Source organism: Gasterosteus aculeatus, chromosome 17 (assembly GCF_964276395.1).
Source record: "Gasterosteus aculeatus chromosome 17, fGasAcu3.hap1.1, whole genome shotgun sequence".
NCBI classification, from domain to species: domain Eukaryota; kingdom Metazoa; phylum Chordata; class Actinopteri; order Perciformes; family Gasterosteidae; genus Gasterosteus; species Gasterosteus aculeatus.
The window spans coordinates 19,927,904-19,952,030 of record NC_135705.1 but is presented as its reverse complement, the minus strand read 5'-3'; the positions used below and the strand labels follow the sequence as shown (position 1 = coordinate 19,952,030).

Here is a 24,127-nt window from a genome sequence, read left to right as displayed (position 1 = left end):
TGTGACCGACGACAAAGAATACAATTAATTAGTTCATAAACGGTGTCAAAAATACTACAAAAGAAAAGAGTGTCAGAAACAGCCACAAAGACAGACAATCAAATAAAATGAAAATCAACACCGACTGCAAATTAGTTAAAGTAACTGCAAAGACACAAATGTGACACACAAAAGATGACCAGAAAAATGTTGTGTACTCTTGGTCTATGGACTTTTCCTCTTCCATCCTGTCTCTCTTTTTTCCTTCAGACAAAACTCTGGAGAACTGAGAATGTCAGATATGAGGCGGCTCTTTTAGAAGACGAGGTGAATGTCAGTCTGTTCTTCTGGTGATGGATGTAGCGTCCATGTTCTGCCTCATCCATCCCCACCCGCCTTCTACCAGCACCTGCTGCACCAGGCCTGAAAGCTGCACTCTTCTTTATTCTTTCTCACTCCATCAGTACTGTCTTTGCTATTCCTCTTTCCTTTCTGACTCTCTTTTCAGTCCATTTATCACATTATGGTCCAGCTTTCTCAAGTGGCGTTGAAAATGAAGTGTTAATCTCTCTTCTCATCAATCTCCCCAGCCCAGAAGTGCTCTAGTCTCTCTGTATCACAAAATGACGACTGGCACTTTACTTGTTTGAAGAAATAAGTGTGGGGGCTAAATTGAATTTTAATGGATCGTGCAAACCCCCAGTGAAAGGTGCAATCCATTACCGAATGATTGTAATGTTATTTGTTGCCAGTGTTGATTTATGGTACGCATAGTGCGGTGGGCCAAAGGTGGGCACGTTGGGGAAGGAAGCTGCGTGCTGCGTTGATGGGGTTTTAACTACAGCACAGCGGAAGGAAGAGAGGAAGTCCAAGACCACATTAGCTGTTTATTCCACTCCCTTTGAAGGGAGTAGCTGTTAGAGGGAGAGGGATTTAGACCTGGGTCAAATGTAGTTACAGTAGAGAGATCAACTCCGTGCTCTTTCTCTCAGAACACCGTCTCCAGCTTGTTTGGCAGCGGCACCGTTGGCTGCCCCCCCCCCCAACTCCTGCAGGAGATATTCAGTCATTGTCAATCAGCCAATGAACGATTGTCGGTGTCAGGTTTGAATGCATGTTTAACTAATGCTTACCTTTTTGTTCTGCTTTCAATTCATTTTTAAAATTGTCTTTGTTGAATCAGAAAATGTTGTTGCCAACAGCACAATGTACTGTAGGTTATTTTCACTGGTGTAGTTACATTAAATTGGTAGTTTAGCTTAAAATGGCTGTCAGATAACAGATAAAAGCGCCTGTTTTATGATTTCACATTCAAAGGATGACACAGTTTCTAAATTTGTCTGCTTCAGATGCTGTCATGCAGACATGAAACACTTATATTATACCCCTGAAATAGATGTTCATGTTTTTGTAAAGCGCTCTCACTTGATTCATACACTGGCAGACATGTCATCAGACACCCAACCGGCTCACTGCGAGGAGCTATCCGAGGGGCATCGACCGCTGGATTAAGAGCGGGTCCTCTGTGTCCGATCTTTGTCAAATCCTAGCCTGTGTCCCCGTTTTTTACATTTTTATTCGCATCGACAGCCTGGATTCATCCCTGTGAAGTATGGAGACGGCCATCAGAAGGCCGTGGCTCAATGGGGACGGATGGAGCTAAAACCGTGGCAATGAGTGATAAGAGAGTGGACGGTAAGAACGGAAGGTTCCGCGTTGATAGTCAGGACTTCTACCCTGGAGGAGGCTTTTGTGAAGACCTCCCGACCCAGAAACCAGAGCATGGTGGATTGCTGTTTGATAAGTCTGCCTGTGGAAGGGCCATTTGCCCCTTCCAACCACTTTTACAAATGGTCTGACCCTATTCGATCCGACTAACACCAAACGGAAAAGAGCGACAGCTCCCTCAGCCACTCACAAGCCAAAATGCGTAGAGAAAGAAAAAGAAAGAAAAACCCTCTAAAACCTGCGCGAAAAGTGCTGAAACTGCTTGTGGCGCCATGCAACGACCGCTGCATGCATCTTGCTGAAAAAAACCAAACAATGTCATAATTTTGTTCAAAATGCCAAGACAAGGGCCTTCCATTTCTACTGTGTTTTTGGCCAGGAGAGAAATGATACTCATATCAGCGTCTACAGGGTCGTCTTTTCCTTTTTTGTCATTTTGGATCCAAATAAGATGGAGGTCACAATGACGCCGCGCAATAAAGTATGGAGTCGTGCAGCGAAAACATCCGTCCTACCACAAATAGATATTTGTTTACAAAATAAAGACAACAGCATTATTCTGTAATTTTCAATACGTTTTCTAACGAACTAAAGAAAGCTCTAGATTTGCTTTGCTTGGGTAGATTTGCTGCTCTCCTACGGTTTTCCCTGCAGCAGCAGGCGGTATGTAAGGTCTTGGCTGACCTTACGTTCTCCCCTTGTGTAGCTCTGGGTAAGCATCTCCCATGTTCTCTGGAGAGCCTCCCTCAGATGGAGACAGGCACTCAGCTTAGCTAATCTGGCACCAGCAGCTGGTGTGCTGGGGGAAAAACAAATCAATTAGAAATCTCTGCTAGCACACAAACTTTGTTATTGGAATCTCCGGTGTGTTAACCAGCTGGTGGATTCTATTGTCTTTGCATCTTAACCCAGCTCAGGTTAGCCGTGATGTAAGTCATTTCCTCTCCGTGGATCCGCCATCTGCCAGTGATAAAATATTCAGTCTGCGGAGGGGAGGCGCCCTGGGAAAGAGTTAGCCAGATTGTCTACACACCGATGTTCCACACAGTCATTTTCGTTCACTTCCTGAGACTCCAGGAGGTTTATTCACCCAAAGACGAGTGTTGAATAACTTTTTGCTTCATGATTGAGCGCCAGTAGGAATCCACCTGCCCAAGGAAGTGAATGTGTTAGTGACTGTTGTTTCAGAAATGACTCCCTAAAGGATATTGTTATGCACTTGCAGTCTTTGCAGTTTTGTCTCTCATAGTTCAAATCTCTGAGGTTGTTTTTTGGCCTCTGCTCCGAAAATGGCATACCACAATAAAAAGGACTCCAACCTCTTTGTCTATCGGGACTATTATTTTTGTCAGCATACAGTGAGTATTCTGATGTGTAAAAATCAGTTTAGATGTCACTGGAGAAGAAATAAATTAACATAACATAATGTTTTGAATTTTGTGAATCGCCTGAAATGAAGTCACTTATCGGTGGTATAAAACACGGAGACACCCGGCTGAAGCACATCCAGACGGCTCAGTGTGTGAGCAGTAAGCATAGAAGGTTTCACGTGGATAGAAAAATACTTACAGCGTCTTCAGCGTCGTCTTGGCCAGCGATTCGGTTTCTGGCATAATGACCTGATATGAGAACACATGTTATAACTTTAAGTCGTTTAGTTGAAATAGACATCAGTCATCTTCTATATCCACTATTCTGAGCATCTTGTAACCATTTGGCTGCGACGGCAGAAACACTCACTGTTGGCCAATCCGAACTGCCCATGAACTGTCCGGAGTGCATCACACTACAGTTGGACATGCCGAAGAGCATCTCCATCTGGAGACATTGGAAATTTCCAGATGGCAAAATGTCGCGCAGCATTTTAACAGACTGTCACCAAATGTTCACCAAACCATTCATGGGACGTACACATTTTTCTGGATCCGAAATCGAGCAGATAATCTCACTGTCACCAGATCTGCTCCATGGGTTTCATCCTCTTGCTTGTGATAATATTAGTGAATATTTTAAGGTTTGCTTGTAAAGCAGCACGTGGTTTTGTGACGGCATTTTATACTTTAGGATTTGGCACAGTTGAGAGCTAAACCTAATGCCAATATATACTCTTATATCCATTTGTATGACATGTCTGGCTGTCATGATCCCGGACTTTGTATCTTCCACAATATCAAGCACCCACAGCTACGTAATCTCTTGGGAGGGGACACGGCGCTCCTCTGCTCTCCAACACCGTCCAACTTGTTATTTCGCCATCAGTCCGCTCACACGCCTAAACACACGTATCCAGCTCACTGTGCAGTTGAGCGCGTGCGCTTTGAACAGCGTGACATCCGGCACTGTAGGCGATAGCTGTGTTTTCCTCAGAGACTGTTGACTAGGAACCAAAAATCAATGCGGGCAGCTCACAGGCTGTTTGTAGAGTCGGGCTCCCGCCTCTCATCCTTCACCTCACAATCCACCAGCTTCCGTCGTCGCGGGGACCTCTCAGCACAGCCGCGGTGTCCTGCATGTCGGCGTGCGAGAGTGGAACATATGTGGGTTCGATTGGTCGATCCCGCTGCTTTTTTAGTGCGTCCGATTGTGTGGGAAAGCCAAATAAGTCATACAACAACCTTTCTTTCTTTCTTTGCGACCACGCAGGGTTTAAGCGCCCTCGCTGCTGACTTACAGACAACATGTTTATCTAAGGAAATGTCTAAATGTTAATGATGAAGAATTTCATGAGAATCTACAGATAATTAAACTCTGTGTGTGTGTGTGTGTTTTAAATGGAAATCAAGTTGGCTCATCTATATGATTCTATATCTGGTATTCAGTGAGTCAGCAGGCACAATAACAGGGCTAAATGAAAGAGGGCCTTTATTAAATATCATCAATTACCTGTTTACACAACCGCTGCTGTGAAAATGGCAGATTGGAAGTAACATATTTTTTAGGCAGACTCTTTATTTTAAGATGGTTAATTGCAATGTTTTTAGATGGATATTTCATTGAATATGCTGAATTTAGGCCAACTGGCGCAGACAAAACAACACTTTTAGTTTTTGTTCTAAATACACTGCGTACACAGCGTTTGAAAGCAATGACTTGAATCCATCCATCAGCTGTACAAACAGGAACACACGGCTTTAGTTCAGTTGTTTGCTGGTGTTTCAAAATGATCTGATGAGGTTGTCCAAGAAAGACGTTATTCTTTAAAAACATTTGAGCAGTGGATTGTGTAGGTTGGCAAAGTCAGCCATGAAATGTTCACGGATGTGTGACATTTGTGATGTAGATACCAGGATCTTTTCATCGCCGTTTCTGCTAAATTGAGTGCTGAGACAATCCTCCTAGAAACGATGATATTTTTTCATAGTCTGAAACACAACAAGAGATGATTGTAATGCTTTCAAACTTGTCCCTGGAATGAGGTGCAGGGTGGAGGCAGCCAGGCTTAAAGGTTTGTTATTCTGGGCCTTGGCAGTCACACAGAGTACACGCAGGGGGTCAAGGGATCTACTCCAGCTGCTGACATCCCGATGAGCTTAAGCAGGGATGGACTGTGTTTAGGTGTGTGTGTGTGTGTGTGTGTGACTTGGATGGGGCTTACTTTGCAGGATGAAAATGAGGGTAGTATAGTTAAAAACGGTCAACGTCGAGAATAGAAGTTTGGTGGTCATGAAGTGGGTGGAGCTCATTGACAGGAAAGAGGGGACGCCTGGAAACTAATTGTAGAAGTGACCGAAGACACAAAATCAACCATAAGCCATGTTGAATGAAAAAAAAAATGCACTTAAAAGTTCACTTAAGCATCGTCTTCTTATACTTGCTTTTTTCTGACCTGATTCATTCAATCGGGAGACATTGTCAAGTTTACAGTCTGAATCCCCAGTTTTAGGTTTTACACAGAATACAGCTGGTCTTTCATTTAGCAATAACAGATCGGACCCACGTGAAAATGCTTCCTCAGCCACTCCGAAGCCAAACGGGTAGAGCGTAAAAAGATGCTTAAGGTTTGGCTGAAAACAAAAAGACCTGCACTGGAATGGCTCGTGGAGTGTGCCGACAATGGCTCGGTTCGTTGGCTGCAACGGGTTTCGAGTAATTACAAAAACAGTCGGTGCAATTATCAATCTTTAGCGATCACTACTCCAAACATTGTTACTGATTCAATTGAATAACGTTGCTATGGAAACCGCTTTTTACAAAAGTAACTGGAGAGATGTGGGACAGTGTATAAGAGGATAGAGCGTTAATAATAACGTTACATTGCGTGCGGTCGTGTGGAGCAGTGGGCGAGCTGCGCCTGCAGAATAACACCGTGATGGCTTATGTCTCTGGGCATAATGCAGTCTGACAGCTTGTTGCAATTCCGATGCATAATTTATGATGTGTTATGTGTCAAACTATCTGTAATGCATTAACATATTATACTAATGGTAATGGCTGTAGAGAATGTGGTTTGTGTGTGCCGACGGGGGAGGGGGGAGAGGGGGGGGGGGGCGGTGGGGGTGTTAGCGGGTGTGCAGCCACATTTCTTGTCATCAAAATGCAAACAATATATGATAGAAACTTTGTTACTTTACAGGTTCCAGATGATCTTACTAGATTTCTGAGCATGATGCTGAATAAATCTGCATATTAATAAGGGAAACAAGATTGTTTACTAAAGACCCGATAAAATCATCAGGAACATTTTAGTGCCAAAATATGTTCGACATACAAGGAATTTGTCATTGCGGTTGGTGCACAACATTGGACAGTAAGTTAAAAATAATGAAGACCTGAAGAAATGCACAGACATACAGATTAGATTAAAAGTAATATGCTATATGTTGCAGTCACTAATGATGAAGAAAAACTGCAAAGTAAGAAAAAGCAGCGATGAGGTGGAACATTTATGAAACCACTTAATAACAATGTTTATCTCTTAGGTTGTGCTCGGTCTTGTTGAACAAAAAAGTATCTTTTGTAAGCAAATGTGCAAAATACAGGGAGTCCCCCTAAAATATTCAAATGAGAAGACAATGAGTTCACACTTATATCTGTCGGTGCAGCTGCTCTGCCTGCGTCCACCTCATTACTAATTTGTTTGTTGGTTTCAATGCACACGGTGCTGCGTTCTACAACACGTTGGCTCAAATATGCACTGTTTTATTTCACTGTGTTCAACACGTTAAGACTCAACTGCTAAATATTCAGTAACCAAAAACAACAAAACCACTAAATGTTCACGTTCTCAACGCACGTCATCAAGTGTGAAAATGAGGCAAATTAAGAGCAAGTGAGAGGAGTGTGAGCAGTGTGTGAGAGGCTTCGGTGTTTTGCTCCCCGTCCTCCTAAACCACAACTTCAGAACCCTTTGCTCTAAACACACACAGCCGCTCAGTCGCTCATCCGTCATTATCATGGCTTCTGCAACGTCCTTTGCACACTTGCCACTTCCTTTTTTTCTTGTCTGGAAAATATTACATCTGTGACGGAAACAATTTGTATTGTAGGGAAACCGGCTGTGGTGTGTTAATGGTATGAATGTCATCAGAGAATGAAGGGGTGAATGACGTATACAGAACTCACTTGACTTTCAAAAGGTACTTTGAACATTGTTGAGCGTGAAGTTGTGATGCATCAGAACTATTCTGAGCTGACGGGTTAGCGACCGGCAGCCTGCCGACGCGGCTCATGATGAATCCACGTGGAACTTTAAAGAAGGACATTCTGTGTAAATCTGGATTTCAATCTAAGCTTATGAGCTGTATGATGGTATAATATTGAAATTCTATTTGTGGAAGCGTTTCATTAGATTTGGCCTTTTACGTATTGACTGGATTGTTAAGACCCATTTCTCAACCTTCTCCGTGTGCCTGCCTCCTCTCCATCACTCCATAGAGGATTACTTTGATCCTCTCACGAATGTTCTCCAAGTGTCAATTTAGCTTTGGAAAAACGCTCCAAAGAAAGTTTGTCATTTTCTTTATTCATGGGTCCAGTAATTGTTCCCTCTCTCCTCTGTGACCGCCACAGTCAGACTGTATATTTTAGGCACGCGACCTTACTCTGTGTCCCGAGGGACTTTTATTATCGTTTATTTATAAGCAATGAAACACAACAAAAAGAACAACAACGATTATAATAGTGGAACAATCCAGGAAGGGTTTACAAGGAGAATTTGAGCAAAGCAAGGTCAAAAGGATTTACGGCCATGAAGATGAAATGTTTTTATTTCTACAATCCGGATCAGTGCTGTTTGTCTGGGCTCGTAAAACCCCATCACACACACACACACACACACACACACACAATATACACAAAATGCTTTTTCAGACACACGAGGGTGAAGCTCAGCCAGCATACAGATGAGAGCTTTGTGGGGGACGATGCTGATGCCTTTTCCTCAACTGAGCTTTTTGCAGCGTATGCATGCAGCCGGAATATAACTATCCAATTAATGTTGGTGCCATTAGGCATTTCTCCCTTGACCCTCTGACCCGCAAACCCACCTGTTTATTGTCTAATGATGTCATTAAGAGTAATAAAAAGTGCAGTTATCAAGTTGTTCCGACCTTGTGGAAGGTTCCTATTGAGCCAATTTCTTATATAAAGCTTTTAGATGCATCATTGGTCTTGAAGCCACTTTGAAAGAAGGCACACGCTTTCATCACAGCACTGACACAAGGTCAGCAAACATCTTACAGAGGAGCAACATCACCAACCCTTTGAATTGGCCTTTTTCCATTTGATCTTCCTTTAAGGTCTTGGGTCTGAGCTGCTAATGCTCGACTGGAGTCATTTGATTTATTGTTGATGTGATACACCGTAAGTACACAAACCTTCGCTATGCTGCGGCCTTGGTGCCTTTCTTCTAGACAACTGACAATATTGTATCACTTTGAGGCCGTATTTGCTCTCGTCTGCTTGTCTTTGGAGGATTCCACAGTGTTTGCTTCATACGCAGTTGATTAGACTCATTCCGAAATCCAGAATCTGTAACGTGTGTGTTTGTGATGCAGTCTCAGGTGAACAGTTGGGCACAGCTGGTTTTATTCCTCTGATCCGTGCAGCCGTCGGGTCACCCAGCGTAATGGACGGCTCTGGTCTTCAAGGTGACCGGGGTCGTCACACATAGGCGCTTAAATCCAGCACCCGCTTCAACAGGAAGCTACAGGACGTTTGAAGTAAATGAATCATTCGTATTCATCAGGTTTTTAAGCTTGACATTTTTTTAATTCATTTCGCCAGATTTCGTTTCAGTTTTCACTCTTGAGGTTCACTTTTTTGTCCTTTTATGAGTTACAACTACAACAATTGTCAGCGATGCTTTCTTTGTTCTTTTTTAATATATTTTTATCCATTAAAAAAAAAGTGTTTAGGTTTCGTTGAACGTTCTCCGTTGTAACAAACCACAGCAGCTCACCCAAATGTTTCCCCTGACGTTCACCATCATTGCAGCTGAGAGTGAGTTTCTCATTGGATCATGATGACTTCATGAATAATTCCGTTCGCGTGTTGAACGTCATACGGTCTGATCCCTAAAGCCGTGCGATATTTCAGCCCGGCAGTGTGTGCGTTGTTATTTTTGTGACACCCTTGAAGCGCTGATCCTACATCGTGGCCGGCGAACACATTTCCCTGCTCCGCCTGCACGTGTTGATGATGGAACGCAGTAATTGGCCGCGCTGAGTGACAGGCGGCGTCTCGGAGGAGATAATGAGGCAGCCATTTTGAGCGTGATGCTGACAGACACTTTACGTTAACACAATTATCTGCCGCACTGGGCAGATCACGCGATAAATCTATTAGCGGGCTGATTTCATATTATACACTCATGAATATTAATCACTAACTGATGACAGATTGAAAAATAAGAGCACAGATTAATTTAGATGTTTTTTTTCTGTGGTTATTTTCTGATTTCATTTTGGGGATTGCGCTGCTGCTGCTGCTCCAGAGCACCGAGCGTCAGAGAGATAAAGAGACACAGAAGAAAATACGTTTCTTTTTGGTGTCCGCTAGTTATTGTATAGGCTCACACAATGCTGCAGCTTAATGGATTCAGGAACAAAGCATTCAGACAGATGTCCCCGTGTGAGGTAATGGGATGAGCCTGCGTAACCTTGTTCTGAGAGCTTAATGCACCTGCACATGCACACAGTACCCTACACCCTGCGCTCTCCTCCCATCGATTACGCCCTTCTTCACTCCACTAGGGGGGACTGGGGGGGCTTTAATGGGGATTTTTCAGTCATGGATTCAGTCTGGCGCTGATCATTATCGCGATTATTGTGTTTGCGTATTTAAATTTGTTGTCTTTTATTCTGATCCTCAACTCTTCCTGTTTAGCGTCATTATGTACAGACAACTTATGCTACCTTTTTGAAAGTCAGACCAGAGGACTTATTTTTGTCTCTGTGAAGAATCATGGAATGTGCAGACTGATCGGCAGAGGGACAAAACATGTGTTGCTTACTTCAAACAGTCCTAATGGTTTTGCTTTTTTAATGATAGAACTAATGCCGTCTTTATTTTCCCGCTCAGAAAATCAGAGTATTCCTCTCCAAATCTTTAACGCCTTCATTTTTACTGCTACTAAAAAATATAAACGATACAGAAATCATAGAAGAGCCAATGACAGTTTCTACTATTTCAGTTTATTCTGTACAAATTAATATGTGTATTCTAACAGGACGCTCCGAGTTTTATTCTAGTCTCGGTTTAGGGTTTATTCAAAGGATGGAGGTAAACAATGTTTGGCCGCTCCACCTCCTCGGCCGGCGCCTCGAGAAGTATTAACATAACTTGGAGAAGTTGACGTATTCTCCTTTCAACATCCAGCTTTCAGTAGTACAAAATAGATTAATTTGATTATCTGATATTCTTTTATTTACTAACACAGCTTTAGATGACAAGAAATTGGATGTTAAAGAGTCCTTATCCTATATTATGGCACTGTTGGGTTGTTGGTCTTAGCTTTTTAATTAAACAAATGGTGGTACCCCAAGACTAAAGGATCTAAATAATTTAAGTAACCATGGGGCAGACACAGTGATTGCTTTCCACTGACCACTCCAAATGGAAGAATTGCTGTCCTACTGAACACAGTGAGAAGCCGATTATAAGGGAAGCGCTGCCACTGTGAGAAAGCTGACATTAGAGTTTAAGATTAACTAAAGTAAAAAGAGAGCGAAAAGGGGGGAAAGGAAGACGTTTTTCTCTCATCCGACATCCCTGTTGCTTTTGTGCAACTTCCATCAGAGATTATCAGCATTATAGTCTTCATCTCCGTCAATTATTGCCTTTGGAAATACACCAGGCTGCTGGTTCTGACCTTTTGAGAGAGTTTTTTGGCTGATGTTGTGCGAGCGACCTCAACAGTCTGCTACGATTCCAATTTGCTGCATAAACAAACCATTAACACAGTAAAGAAGAAGAAGAAGAAGATCTAGTTTCTAAAGACAAATGCTTTTTTTTTTTTTTTACAATGAGGAGCACCTTAGGCTGTCAGGGAAAATCTGACAATCCCAAGAATAACAATGACATCAAGGTGTGCCTAATGGGACGATGAACAGGAGGAATGCTGGGGAGAGGAAACGGAGAGCAATCCTTCATGGCGATCTGTGTCCTGTCCAGGAATATGAGCCACGTCCATCTCCTGCAAATAAGCGCTCTTGTTGGAGGAGGTTAACTCCAGCGTGGAAGCAGAGAGAAAATGATGGTGTTGCTTCGCCTCTTCGTTTGGCGGGAAGTTACTCTTAGCAGGAACAAAGAGCTCTTCTCTCCCTGCACTGATTCCATCAGGATTAGTGAGGAAATGGTACAAATCAATGCACTAAGGAATTGGCCTGTATGTTGAGTATGCCTGGATGGAAACGTCACAGAAAGTTGGGACAATTGCATTCATCGCAACATCTTTGTTGCAAATAACGTGATTCATGCAAACTGACCAGAAATGATCCCCTGAGAAGATGCGTGAACGACGTTTGAGGCGACGCAAAGAGTTTGGTGTGAACGCACCATGAGGCTGTCTGAATCATCACGGAATTTAACTTTTTTTTATCCAATGTTGTGATCTTTCCTAAGGCCGAGGAACTATTGTCATATTCATTCACACGTTCGGTACAGCGAGTATACATTACATGTGCACCTTTGATTGGACTAAGCTTGCAGTCACCCTGCTCCATTTCTTTGAAAGGCATTAAAAAGCTGACCTACCTCTGTAGTGGAAATACAGATGTTATCAATCCCCTCATCTGGTTCTAGGAAAAACAGAAACCAAGCATATTTCCTGATATCGAAGGCTCCATTTCGCTGTTTACATCAGACCGTGAAAGCAACGGAGGAAAATGAAAACTGAGTAATAACTTATCAAAGTCATATTTCAAACTTGCTGGACTGACCTTTTGCGAGCCTTAAGCAGAAATGGATCATTCATGGCCTTGCTAGACTATAATGTACAAAGCATCTTGGCACCTCTTTTTACTCGTGCAACTAGTGCAGTTGCATAATGGGGGAAGGTAGATTTATGGGTTCAGCGCCTTTTTTTGTGAGTTTGCCTATTCAGCACAGCTTCTCAGCCATTAGCCAGGTGTGTGATTGAGCTAGGCCTCCATAGCAGTCAAGCTTGTCTCCTCTTTCCTCTCCTGCTTCACCTTTGCACTCCCCCCATACTGCTGCCTTCAGCAGAAATTAGCCGTATTAAGGCAGTGACTAATCGCTTCAAGTTATCCCTTTCGCTGCATGGTCCGGATCTAAAGGTAACGCTAGCCTTATACGAAAGCCAGATCTGCTCAATCAATAGCCGCCCCCGGGCAAGGACGGAGACTGGGGAAAGGGGAAGAAGAACAGGATGAAGCCTAATTCAATGAAGCAGACATTAGCCGGTGCTCGCAACGCGCCAGGGCATGAGTAATCATAGACAAATTCATTTTGGGGGCCTAGGAGCCCAGTATTGCTTTCAATTAAGGGCAAAGTTTAGAGCAAGCGGGGGCATATAGTGGGAGCTGGTGTTAGTGGGGAGGAGAAGCAGGGAGACACTGAGCAGTGGAGATTCAGACAAAGCTTGGATCACTTTCTGTTGACATTGCCAATTTGTTGCCGAGGTCGTCTCCATGCCTTCAGCGCAGCCGTCTTCGTGTTATCTCCAGCATCATAGTCCTATAGAAAAACTAACAAATAGAATATCGGATTCATGTCTATAGAGAGAAGGAGCCCCAACAGCTTGTGTTCATTGTTGGACTTAAACATGTTCTGATGCTGTGAGCCGCTGAGATGATTTCTTTTTTTAGGGTGCGGGTGGGTTCTGCAACTCTTTGAAATATGTTTGATAGCGAGACTAATTGAAAAATTACCTTTTATTTCTTACTGAAATATTATAAAAATCCCTCACTTTATGTAAAGAACTATCTGCATGTTCATACATCCCGCATTAGGCATCATGTAATGCTTCTGAACGTGCCCCTATGAGCATTTTGAAACTAAACAGTAGAAATCAACGGAGGTTTCCCTAAAGTGCTATTCTGTCATTATGAGCTTGTATGATCGTCTCTAATCTCTTTTTTAAGCAGACTTGTTTATATAATTATACAGTATTCATATAAGCAGTGATGGGAAGACAGACGTTATAGAGAGTTCATGCATACAAATCCTAAACCCTTTGATTGATAATACATGCAAGTCAACAGATGAACACTAAAGAAAGAAAGAACGTGTCTGTGTATCTACCCAGCTCTCCACTTAATATTCTCTTCTCATTATTCTCTTTTGCACACAAAGATTGTGATTTTTTTTTGATAGCATCTTGTTTAATCACAGAGCACCATGTGCATACCTTTTAAAAAATAAAGTATGGACATGCAGCCATTAACACCCGTCCAGGGCCATCCAGTTATTGTCAGACGCACATATTTATGGATGTACTCTTGGACTGGTATGTACGATGTTTCAGTGCGAGAATAAAAGTTATGGGGACATAATGTACAGCATTTATGCATGCGTTCATGTAAATAAACAAGAGCCCAATTGGAGAACCGCACACTTTCCCCAACGCAGAACAATTCTCCAGCAGTGCTTTTGTTCAACAGTGAATACAAGAGTTAAGGAGGCTGCATGCTTTTAAGTTGCTTTTGGACTGGATTTATTGAGGGAATTGCTTTAGTCCATCTTACTAAATAATAGTTGACCATATCGACGGCTTTACGGTTGTCATGATACCAAAATGACTTTATACCTGCCATTAAATATAATGATACACAATACTTATGATACCAACTCGATACAATACAACAGATACGATAATGGAATGAAACATTGGCATGGTTCCCTTTTTTTACCAGCTTCTTCTTGCCCAGCTTTTTGAAGACTTAACATTAGTATTAATATTTGTATTAGCCTATACAAAGATGTTAAAAAAAACTGTTTTAATCCCGGCATTAATTGAAGGAGCACGCTCTGTGTGCTATTTTAAGGACGTTTTGATACAAAAAATATGCAAAAAAATGTTTGCGTACGGGTACCGCAGTACCTTTTCAGTATTGATACACCGTGCAACATGCAATTGCATGGGTCTGTAATTAATTCTCTACCATCAGAGAGTCTAACACGTTTAATAGATCCCCTTCAACATTATTCCAACTTCATTCATAAATAAGATAACCGTAAGTCTGTGTGAGGTAGAGAAATCCCAGATATGTCATTATTTAATTTTTAGCAAAAGTTATTGAATGTGGCATTGAGTCATCAACATGCAAAAAATCACAAGGATCTTTGTACATATTGTAATTGTCAATATTTCTTTGTCTTGTTTATTTAAATGTTTCCATAATAGTCTTTTCATGTGTTTGAACATATAAAATCAGTAAAACACTGTTTTAAAGCTCATACAATTCCTTATTTTACATTGTCTGTTGTTTGGGGGATTTTTGTGTCTTTCAGCTCATTATTTTGGTCCGTCCTGTTTCACTCCCTCATTAAACTGGTTTCAAATAACAGCTTTCAGCAAAAAATAAATAAAGTAAAACTCTGAAATCCCTGGACACTGTCTGCTCAGAACCAAACCCAATAGCAGACGGGCACAGTTAGGACTGGCTGGTGAACAGAGCGGAGAAATATTGAATAGAATATTTGCAGGTTGCCTCCCGCTCATCCCAGCTCCACCCAGCCAAGACGCCACCCGCTTTGGTTGTAGACAATGCAAACTACAGGCATAAAAACATCAATTTGTAATATATGCTGTATAAGGATATAGGAATCAATTTATTTGGGATCAGTCTGTACTTCAAATCCAGAGAATCCACTACTGTACTTCAACGTCGTTTGCTTCTGATGAATTGATAATCCCTCCTTTATTTAACATCACTGGCAGATTCACAGGCTAATGGTATAAAGGCATCAGGGTTAGAACACTCAAACCGCATGAATTCACTGAAGTCACTTGGCAAGCAAATAAGAAAAGCGTAACTTTTAAACCTTATGGTCCGTATGATATATGACCCAATGCTCTGATGCCAACTAGCCAAATGAAGTAGACCTGCACGTAAATGGACCTCCAGCACTTTCTGCTATTCCACTTTCCATCAACTTTTCAGTTGTGGTTCACACATGCTCAATAGTCAAAGCAGCAGAGGGAAGCACGAACACGCTTTTCAGTACCGTGAAAAAACAGAAGATCTACTAAGTTGACCATGTAATGCATTGGCTGTTCTGGCCCACGAGGGGCTTACAAGAGAAATGAATGCAGTAGAGATGAGACGCTGAGATACCCTGACCAGGCCTAACAAATCTCCTTTACAGCGAACAGGGAGCCTCTTCATGACCAAACTTCACCGTCAGTAGTGTTTAACACCAGCAATGAAAAACATAACATCTAATTTGTGCAGAAATGAAAGGCCATTTGTCCACAGTATCCAATAAATGAGCCAGTCACAGCTATGAGCGATCATTTCATCGTGCTTTACATGGAGGACGCTATGCACGACTCAGTAGACGGATGTAGAAGTCAGCGCTGGGTTATTCTTAGACGAGGTCAAAACACAAGATTCGGTACACAGAAAGGTAGAAGGCAAATGTGCAAAAGGGGTCAGGCAGAGACAGAATCCAAAAACATGATCAGTGCTAAACTTGGGAACAAAGGTGCTGGCACACTTGACGGTCGGCCCAAGACAAACTGGCAACAAACAGCAGAGAGCACACAAGCACTTCAGTACACGGGGGGCAGCTGCAATTTGCACAGTGGGAAGACATGAGGGCAGGTAGTCAGGACACCTGAAACAAGAGGGAGACACGGTGAGTGAAAAGACAACTGGAATCCTGGTAAAAATGGAGCCGACTTCATTGGCTTGACGATTTCTGACAATTCCAGTAAATTGCATCGTGTCGTATCTACATAATATTTGTTGTTGTCAGGCTGTATGCAGGGAGTTATGGCAGTGCACTTCTAGTTTGTATTAAATGCACTGTTGAAATAAGATGAAACAGTAGAGGGTAGAAAGTTGATATTAATATACCAACAATCAAAAAAAAGAACCACCTAAAGTTATTAAAAACCTCTAATAGCTCTAATAACTGCTGATATATAAAAACCACACTACTGCAAGGAATCTTTTCGGTTGAGTCCAGCTCAGAGGAATTTAACAGCTGGCAGACTAAACTCCAGAGGTTGACTGACTACGGTCCAGTAAAAGTGTACTGCGCAGTGCAGTGTGACATCACTGTTGGTCAAAGCTGCAGCAAGACACACATCTCACCACACCCACCACTGATCCTTTTTCAACTAGCAAGATTTTGCAGCTTTTTTGATCCCTGATGTAAGCTTTTTACAACAAGAAATAAGTTTGTGATTAAGCTAAAACCAAATGCATTTTGAAATCCTATTAAATGAAGAATATATGCAAATGTGTCTGCTCAGCACATATATTCTATTCCATGTATGAACAGATACATCCTTGTTCATCTGCTCTCCTCATCCAGCCCCCAGTGTGCTAGTAGCTACTCTGTGAGCAGCGCGTTGTGACGTTTTAGTCCTTGTCTTCCCTCTTGCGGCCTATAAAAAGACTCTAATGCTCCTGACACCTCTTGCTGCGTGGACTTCTGCTATGAAAGGGTGCAGAGACACACTTCAACGTCCTCGCCACTGACTCGCCTGAGGTGTTCTAGGGTTCCCTGTCAGCTCAACGGTGTTTGGCTGGAAAGTGTAAAGTTCGCTAAGCTTCCAGTCGCTCAACATTAAAAGTAGCTTCAGGACACTGAACTGCATGAGCTACAGCAACATGACAGCTTTTTCAATCTACTTGTAACCACAAGCAAACCTCTTTTTTTTAAGTCAATGTTATTATACATGCTATAAAGTATTTCATATTTATCTTGTAATTGACTTAATGACAAACACAGAGTTCTGCTGTCTGAGAGGAGGGGTTGGACGCCAGCAGTACAAAACCCAAATATATTAATGGTTATTGTATAAAATGTCACATATAGCATCATGGCCTTGATAGTGACATTTGGAATATCGCTATTCACCACATGAAGGACAACGTTTTGTTTTTTTCTGCAGCCACATCCGTTTGAGGCTCACAATGTTTATTCTTCAGCGTTCATTGGAATTGAGATGACTTGGCGTGTCTCACTGACTGTCACTGTTTTCAGAGGATATGAGATGGTTCTGAAATGTCATTCTCCTCTGATGTGTCCCTGTAAAGCCTACTCCGTTTCCCATCAAAGTGTGTACGTCTAGTGATGAGAGACCCTGTTGCATTTCTTGTCTCCCTCAGGTATATATGGGCCAGATGAAGGCTGGGCATCAGCCTACCCAGAATGCAAAGAGAGAAACCAGTCACCAATCAACATTGTGGACCAGGACAGCAAAGTATCCACTGAGTTTCAGGAACTGACACTAGAGGGCTTCGATGCGGAATCCTCTAATAAGACATCTATGAAGAACACTGGCAAAACAGGTACATAAAGCCAACACAGCCGTTGTTGCACACTGCACTTATTCTGGATTATAGCTTCAGTTTATAGCAAGTTTTCATGTTTCAGGATCTATTTATTTCTTATGGTACGATGATACAGGCTACAATCATCAAAAAACAATGTAATGTGCCCGAGGGCGAGCGTGGCCCAGTGGTCCAGCAGGGTCGCCCTTCAATCACAGGGTCAGAGGTTTGATCCCTGGCAGTCCGTGACGACGTGTCCTCGGGCAAGAGATTTACCCTGCCACAGGCGGGTGATGGGCAGGTGTCACTGTGTGTGGTAGCTCCTGTCATCACTTTATGAATGTGTGAATGATGACATGAAGAATTGAACCATACTTTTACTGACAAAGTTTTTATATCTGAGAGAATTGAAGGTAAGATATCGGGGGTGTAAAAATGGTCCACCTTTTTTAAATGTGCTTTAATGATGTTAAATCTATCACTAAATATCACATTTAGCAAAGGTTTGATGCAATATGTGGTCACAAACCTCAAACAAGCAGGCATGTTATTCAAAGGTTTCCAGTTTTTAATGACACATGATGCTGTGACACAGTTCAGAGAGAATGAAAAGCGTTACGGCTCTAATACGCCTCGCTCACGTTGGCAGGTGTCGGTCCGCCGAACATCTGTTGCATGACTTCCCTGCTCTCGATCATAAAACCAGACAGGTGCAATATGCAGCAAGTCATTTGTGATGAAGATTACTCCGTTCATTCGCATTCAGACATGCTGCATCCGTGTTAGTACAAGTGCCACGGCAGGTGTCGCCTCTGTAGGGTTCAGAACTGGGACATCTGCATTCGGCCCTCTTGGCGCCTCGAGGACCCTCCTTGTCAGCCACAGGTATTTTTTACAATTCCAGGTTGTCAGTGAGACAGATGATCCTTCACCCTCAGTGGAAAATGGAGCTCAAACGCTTCTGAGAGGCAAAGGCCCCAGATGGTTGGATTCGCTGTTGACAGCAAGCTGAGTGGTGCTCACACACAGTTATGTGTTTAGCAAAATAATGATGTACATCCCTCCATTTGCTCAATCGAGGTTGTGTGTGTGATTTGTGACTTATGGATGCCTAACAACACAAATTTCTTTGAAAATGTCAAATGAGATTGTCACTAACTGGCTATACTGAACCTGATTACTGAAGGGTCCATGCCCAACCCTAATCACCTGAACCAGCCATGCAAGGAGGGCCTTACCAAGTGGGATTCATAATTAAGCTGCAGGCAGAGATGACAGGAGGAGAACAGGGGAAGGGTACACAATACAGTCGCAAGTTACAGGCAGAATAAGACGGACAAAAAGGCCGAAACTTTAGGGCTAGAAGAGGAGCAAGAACATCATACCCAACAGACCATCAGAACACGTGAAAACCTCAGTTACTGTTTTAACAGTGCATTTTCATATTCTATGGTACTTCAATCCTACTCTCTATATTTCAGAGGGATGCGATTGAATAACAAAAGGTCCTGCAAGCGCAGGTGGCAATGTCCATAGAGAACAATGTGCTCGACAAATTAGCCCCTCATTTGACAACTTCAACAACCTCAAAAGCTGACAAAGATCGACAAATGTTTTTGTGTGAGCCTGTCTGTCTCTTTATGAGCGATCGTTGACACGTCCTTCAAATCCACAACAGCTACCAATCTTCCGTTTCTTTGAGAGGAATGATTCCATCCTTATGTTGGTTGAAAACGATGTTGAACGCTGTATGACTCTCAGTCCCCCTGTCTTTCTTCCAGTGGCCATCATGTTGAAGGATGATTACTTCGTACGGGGAGCAGGTCTACCAGGGAGGTTTAAAGCAGAAAAAGTGGAGTTTCACTGGGGTCCAAACAATGGATCCGAAGGCTCTGAGCACAGCATTAACGGCCACCGTTACCCTGTGGAGGTAAGAGCAATCTACCATAACCCGCAACAAACAACATGGCAAAAGACTGGACGTATTTCTATGATAAAGGTAAAATGCTTGCTGGGTAGGCCCAGAGTTTCCATGGTGTTGGAGGCGAGCCTCGAGGGTGTTCATCAAGCTGACCTGTAGGGTGGAGGTGACCTCGGTCCTCAATGGGGCCGAAGCAGTTGGTGGAGAACCTTCTCCTTGCCTGCGGAGCTCGTGCTGGTCCTGATAGCTTTGCCTTTTTTCCGGCCTCGCTCTCTGCCAGCTGTGGACCAGCTCACGCAGCTGGAGAGAGGGAGGCCTGGTGCTGGGACCCCCGGCCGCGCTCAGAATGGCTTCTTGCTCGTCTGCTGGTAAGGCAAGTGCTCCTACGCGGGCTGGAATTTATGCCGAAGCTTCATTTGTTAGAAAGAGATTATATAGATTTTTTAAATCATGACCCGGTTGACTTTTTAACATTACTTCTAATCGACTCATCCTGTTACATTATACCTTTTAAAATAGTTGAGATATGAGTAAAACTTCATCACTGCATCATCCTAAAGTAAATAATGGGCTTGTCTGTGAAGATCAGGCTCTGACCTCTCAAACTTGATTCCTGTTTATCAGATACTATTTTCATCCACCTTCAACATCCCCCTACTAAATTTATTGGACGTGTGTTTCTGAGCGTGTGCGAGTATTGAATGTTGTTTACGTGCAGCTGCCAGTCTTGTGAACGCGAAAATGTCAGCCATCTCTGTTTGGACTTGTCCTGGAGCTCTGCCTCTGTACTGTGGCTGGACAAACAGATGAATATGTATAGTTTGACATTTGGTAGATCCGCACACTTGACAGTTCAGCTTGATATTGTAATCTTGTCCTTCCACTCCAAACTCTTTTTTCTCTCTCAACCATTGTACAATGTTGCATAAAGGGGCCTTTGTGTCAGAGGTTTATCTATCCTAGATGGTGTATTTGACGTCACTAATCAGTTTAGAAATGTCACTTTCCGTTTTCCAGAATATTTAATATATATATATATACATATATTGCTCTCTTATTGTGAACTCTAGGATGTCACACAGTCAGCAGTGATCAGATAACGTTATTGTAATACATATGTTATATGATATTTTCACGAATATGCTGACATTTAACAACTACACATTATCCTAATTAGTGTGATTATGAGAGAAAGAAAGATAGCAACCTCCTTGTCAACCAAAAGATGATCCATAGTTGCTAATTACTTTTAGAAGTTAATATTGAGCCATGAATACATTTATCTTCAAAAAAAGTAATTGAGACCACGTGAGGTAAACAGTCATCATGACTGGACTACTTCATCCTCCGCGGTCAGTGTTCAGAGACAGTAATTAACCCTGTCTGTGTTCTGAGGTGAACTCTGTCTGACCGGCAGGATTCCAGTTTTAAGCCTCTCGCTGTTGAAGAGGAGATTAAGTGTATTAACCAAGAGGCGTTTGTTACCTCATTTTGTGGCAGATTTTCTCCTTGTCAGTGTTTTGGTTTTGTTTACATGTTAAAATCAGTTAGCAACAAAATGACTTTCTGCGTTTGAGTGTTGTGGGTCTGAAGCTGCTTAGCTGCTATTAAGTACGAACAGATATCATCAACTATCAAGATGAAACATGCAAATTCCCTGAAAACAGATTGGTCGGCTAAATCCTCCGGGAGTTTGGCGTCTTGGTTTACAGCCCATGCAGACGTCGCTGTCTTCTTCTTTCTATGATTGTCTGCAGCTCAGTGTCCCCAGAGCAAGGCCCGGTGTCTAAGTGTTGACCCTGCAAGAGCTATTCTTTCATATCTGATATATACAAAGTGTCAACAAAGCACATTGAAAAAGTGGACACACAAAGCTCAACATAGTTTGAACAATTTTATGTTATGCTTATTGTATAATAGCACCGTGAATGGATGAATAGAATCCCTCCTCTGGAGATCGGGTATTTCTCAAGCATATTTTGTAACACCTTCAACAATTGTCCTATCTTTCTCTTTCTAACCTTCCAATCTCCTTAATATTTTGGAATTCGCCATAGCCAGCAACGGAGAGCGAGCTGTGACCGACACGCCGTCCACGGTGTAACAGTTAGGAGGGTTTCTCAATACACTACACAGCGTGTAATAACTTATTAAAGAGTATACACTGTATAGATATATAAATCCACATTGCACTTCTTTGGCCCTCAGAAATTCAACCGCCAAGGCTGAATTATACGAAGATTTGTTGAGAAAATCAATGGACATACATACACACCCAAAGACAAAGATTTCTTCCATTCCTGGATGGTTTTCTATTATTCAACCCTTTTCCAGTGTCCTTCCCTTTCCCCATTGGCTCCAGCCATTACGTCTCTGCTGTTCCAGTGGGTGGTGGCAGAGCAGGGTTCCTGTGTGTCATTTCTCTGAGAGCGCCACATGAATGATTTATGATTTACAAGCCTTGCCATTTAGTAATTGTGGCCTAATAGGGCCCTTGAAAAGCATGATGAAGTAGGGACCTGCTGCTCCCTTCCTGCTGTTTTAAACGGTAATGCTCTGGTTGATATGCCAGGCACTGCACTTCCAGGCAGCGCTGCACACGTCTCTAGTTAGTGTGTGTCACTCGTCCTGTGTGAGTGCGCGCACCCTTTGTGTCCTGTGCATTCGCTCCACTGTTGTGTGCTCTGCATTGAAGGGCAAATGTACGTACAGGTATTCTCAAGCACGAGGTTGTGTGGTCGATTCTGCTTCGTCGAGCCATGACCTTGAGCTTACTAGCTAACACGCACGCAGGGCCGTCTTTGGTTGGAGGGTAGCAGGATGCTGGAAGACACCGTTTTCGCTCCAGTAAATGACATAGTTCTGAACAAGGCTTCTTGGGAGTCAACTTGGAAATATGTTTGCCTGATAATCAGACCAGACTGCCATCTTGTTCTGCTTTGTTACATTCAGTCAGCCCGTCATCAAGTTCCCATTTGATATAGTGACGTTCAGACGGTGCTAGGCTAGTTGTTTCCAGTCTGTGTACGTCTAGCTAAGCCTCCTGGCCACAGGCAGAAGCTTCATATTGCATTAGCGTGATATGAGATTGGGAACAATCCTTTCATCCAAATCCCCCGTTCACAGAGGGCCGTAACGAGCACCAGCTCAACACGCTAACACGCTAACAGCGCTTGCTTGCTTGTTAAGTTGAATGGGAGACTTTTAGCCATCCGGTAACGCTGGAACGCGACGCTTGGGTCTCACTCAAGCCGTCAGCTGTAAACGGATACATGCAGTTCACCTCGGACGTGAGCGTGTTTCAGCGTGTTCAATGCGTGGACTCCATCAGCACATCCATGCATTCAACTACTCTACTATAACATGGCACTCTCAGCTCCATCAGGGTAAAATCCTGCATCAGAATGGCCTTTACAGCCAGAGTCTTACCTTGACCAGGTAAGACTCAGGGCTAGCTGGCCCAGGTGTGAAGCTACCCCCCCACCCCCCATCCAAAGACTCATAGACGTGATAGACAAAGAGCAGGAGATGAAAAGATGGAGGGGGGGGACCTGTATGTGTGGCTCCAGAAGTTCCTCCGCCAGCTTTTACCTACCTGTCCAGATAAGCGAGGTACTGTAAATTAACACGCGATAGGGGGCATGAGAGCATGGGCGGTGTGTGTCTGGGGATTCTGTGCACTCATTCACACAAGCATACACACACTAGCTCTTTTTGTTGTGCTGCAGGTATCACAGATAAAGATGTGTCATTGATGAATGGGATCTTATTTCCCATCAACCTTTGCTGTGTGGGAAATGGAAAGCGCATCCGGGCCCCTAAATCATCACATAAATAATGAGAACACTGGGTTGCAGTTTTCATTTTGTCGCACAATATGTCTGCAAAGAGCCACATGCAAACTGTTTGTATCTATCCGTGCTTGTGTTCCTCTTTTTTTTATTTTTTAAATTGCAGCTAAAAATGAACGCTGAGCTTCCACAAACTGTGTTGCTGAAGTTTATAGTCATGTTTGTACCTTGTTTAACCAGACCAGAGGGCAGTGGCCTCCTAATTCACCCACCGCTAACAAAGAGGCAGAATTACAAGGAGGAGGAATTTCTTAGGCAGCTTCCCTCCTTTTACTTACAATATGAGAATTGAGGCCCCGTTCTGTCACACAATTATAAAACCTCTCAATTCCTACTTTCTGCATCGGAACTGCTCGTTTCCTTGCAGTCATTTCCTGACTGGGGGTTCTGATAAACAGCAAGACCTGTACCTGAGATCATATGTGGAAGACGTACAGCGTGTGTGTTTAACCTAATTTGCATTTCATGTCACTCAGGAAAAGTAAAGGTCAAAATATAATGAAAGGGTAGAATGAATAAAGGTCCATGCCATGATGGTATTACCTCAAGTGTGTATTTGACTGTTAATGAATTCAAGAGAAGATCTATGTTCTCTGTGTGGTTACTGTTTGTTTATGGAGTGTAACTGGGTTACGTTGTGCAACGTCTTAAATGTATCTAACCATTGTCGTTAAAATTGCTTTTGAAAAAGTCACTTTCTATTTGACTGAAGTATAGTCATCGATGCGAAAGCCCCG

The 24,127-nt window shown here is 42.8% G+C and overlaps 1 protein-coding gene across 1 annotated transcript in view; it reads left to right on the top strand.

The window, feature by feature from the left end:
* Positions 1 to 24,127, top strand: part of LOC120835361 (receptor-type tyrosine-protein phosphatase gamma-like) — a 208,674-nt gene that overhangs the window by 128,745 nt on the left and 55,802 nt on the right. The window contains exons 3-4 of the mRNA XM_078091719.1: positions 17,454 to 17,636; positions 19,400 to 19,548. Of these exons, the coding sequence (XP_077947845.1) occupies positions 17,454 to 17,636; positions 19,400 to 19,548 (332 nt within the window). The remainder of the gene's footprint in view (positions 1 to 17,453; positions 17,637 to 19,399; positions 19,549 to 24,127) is intronic.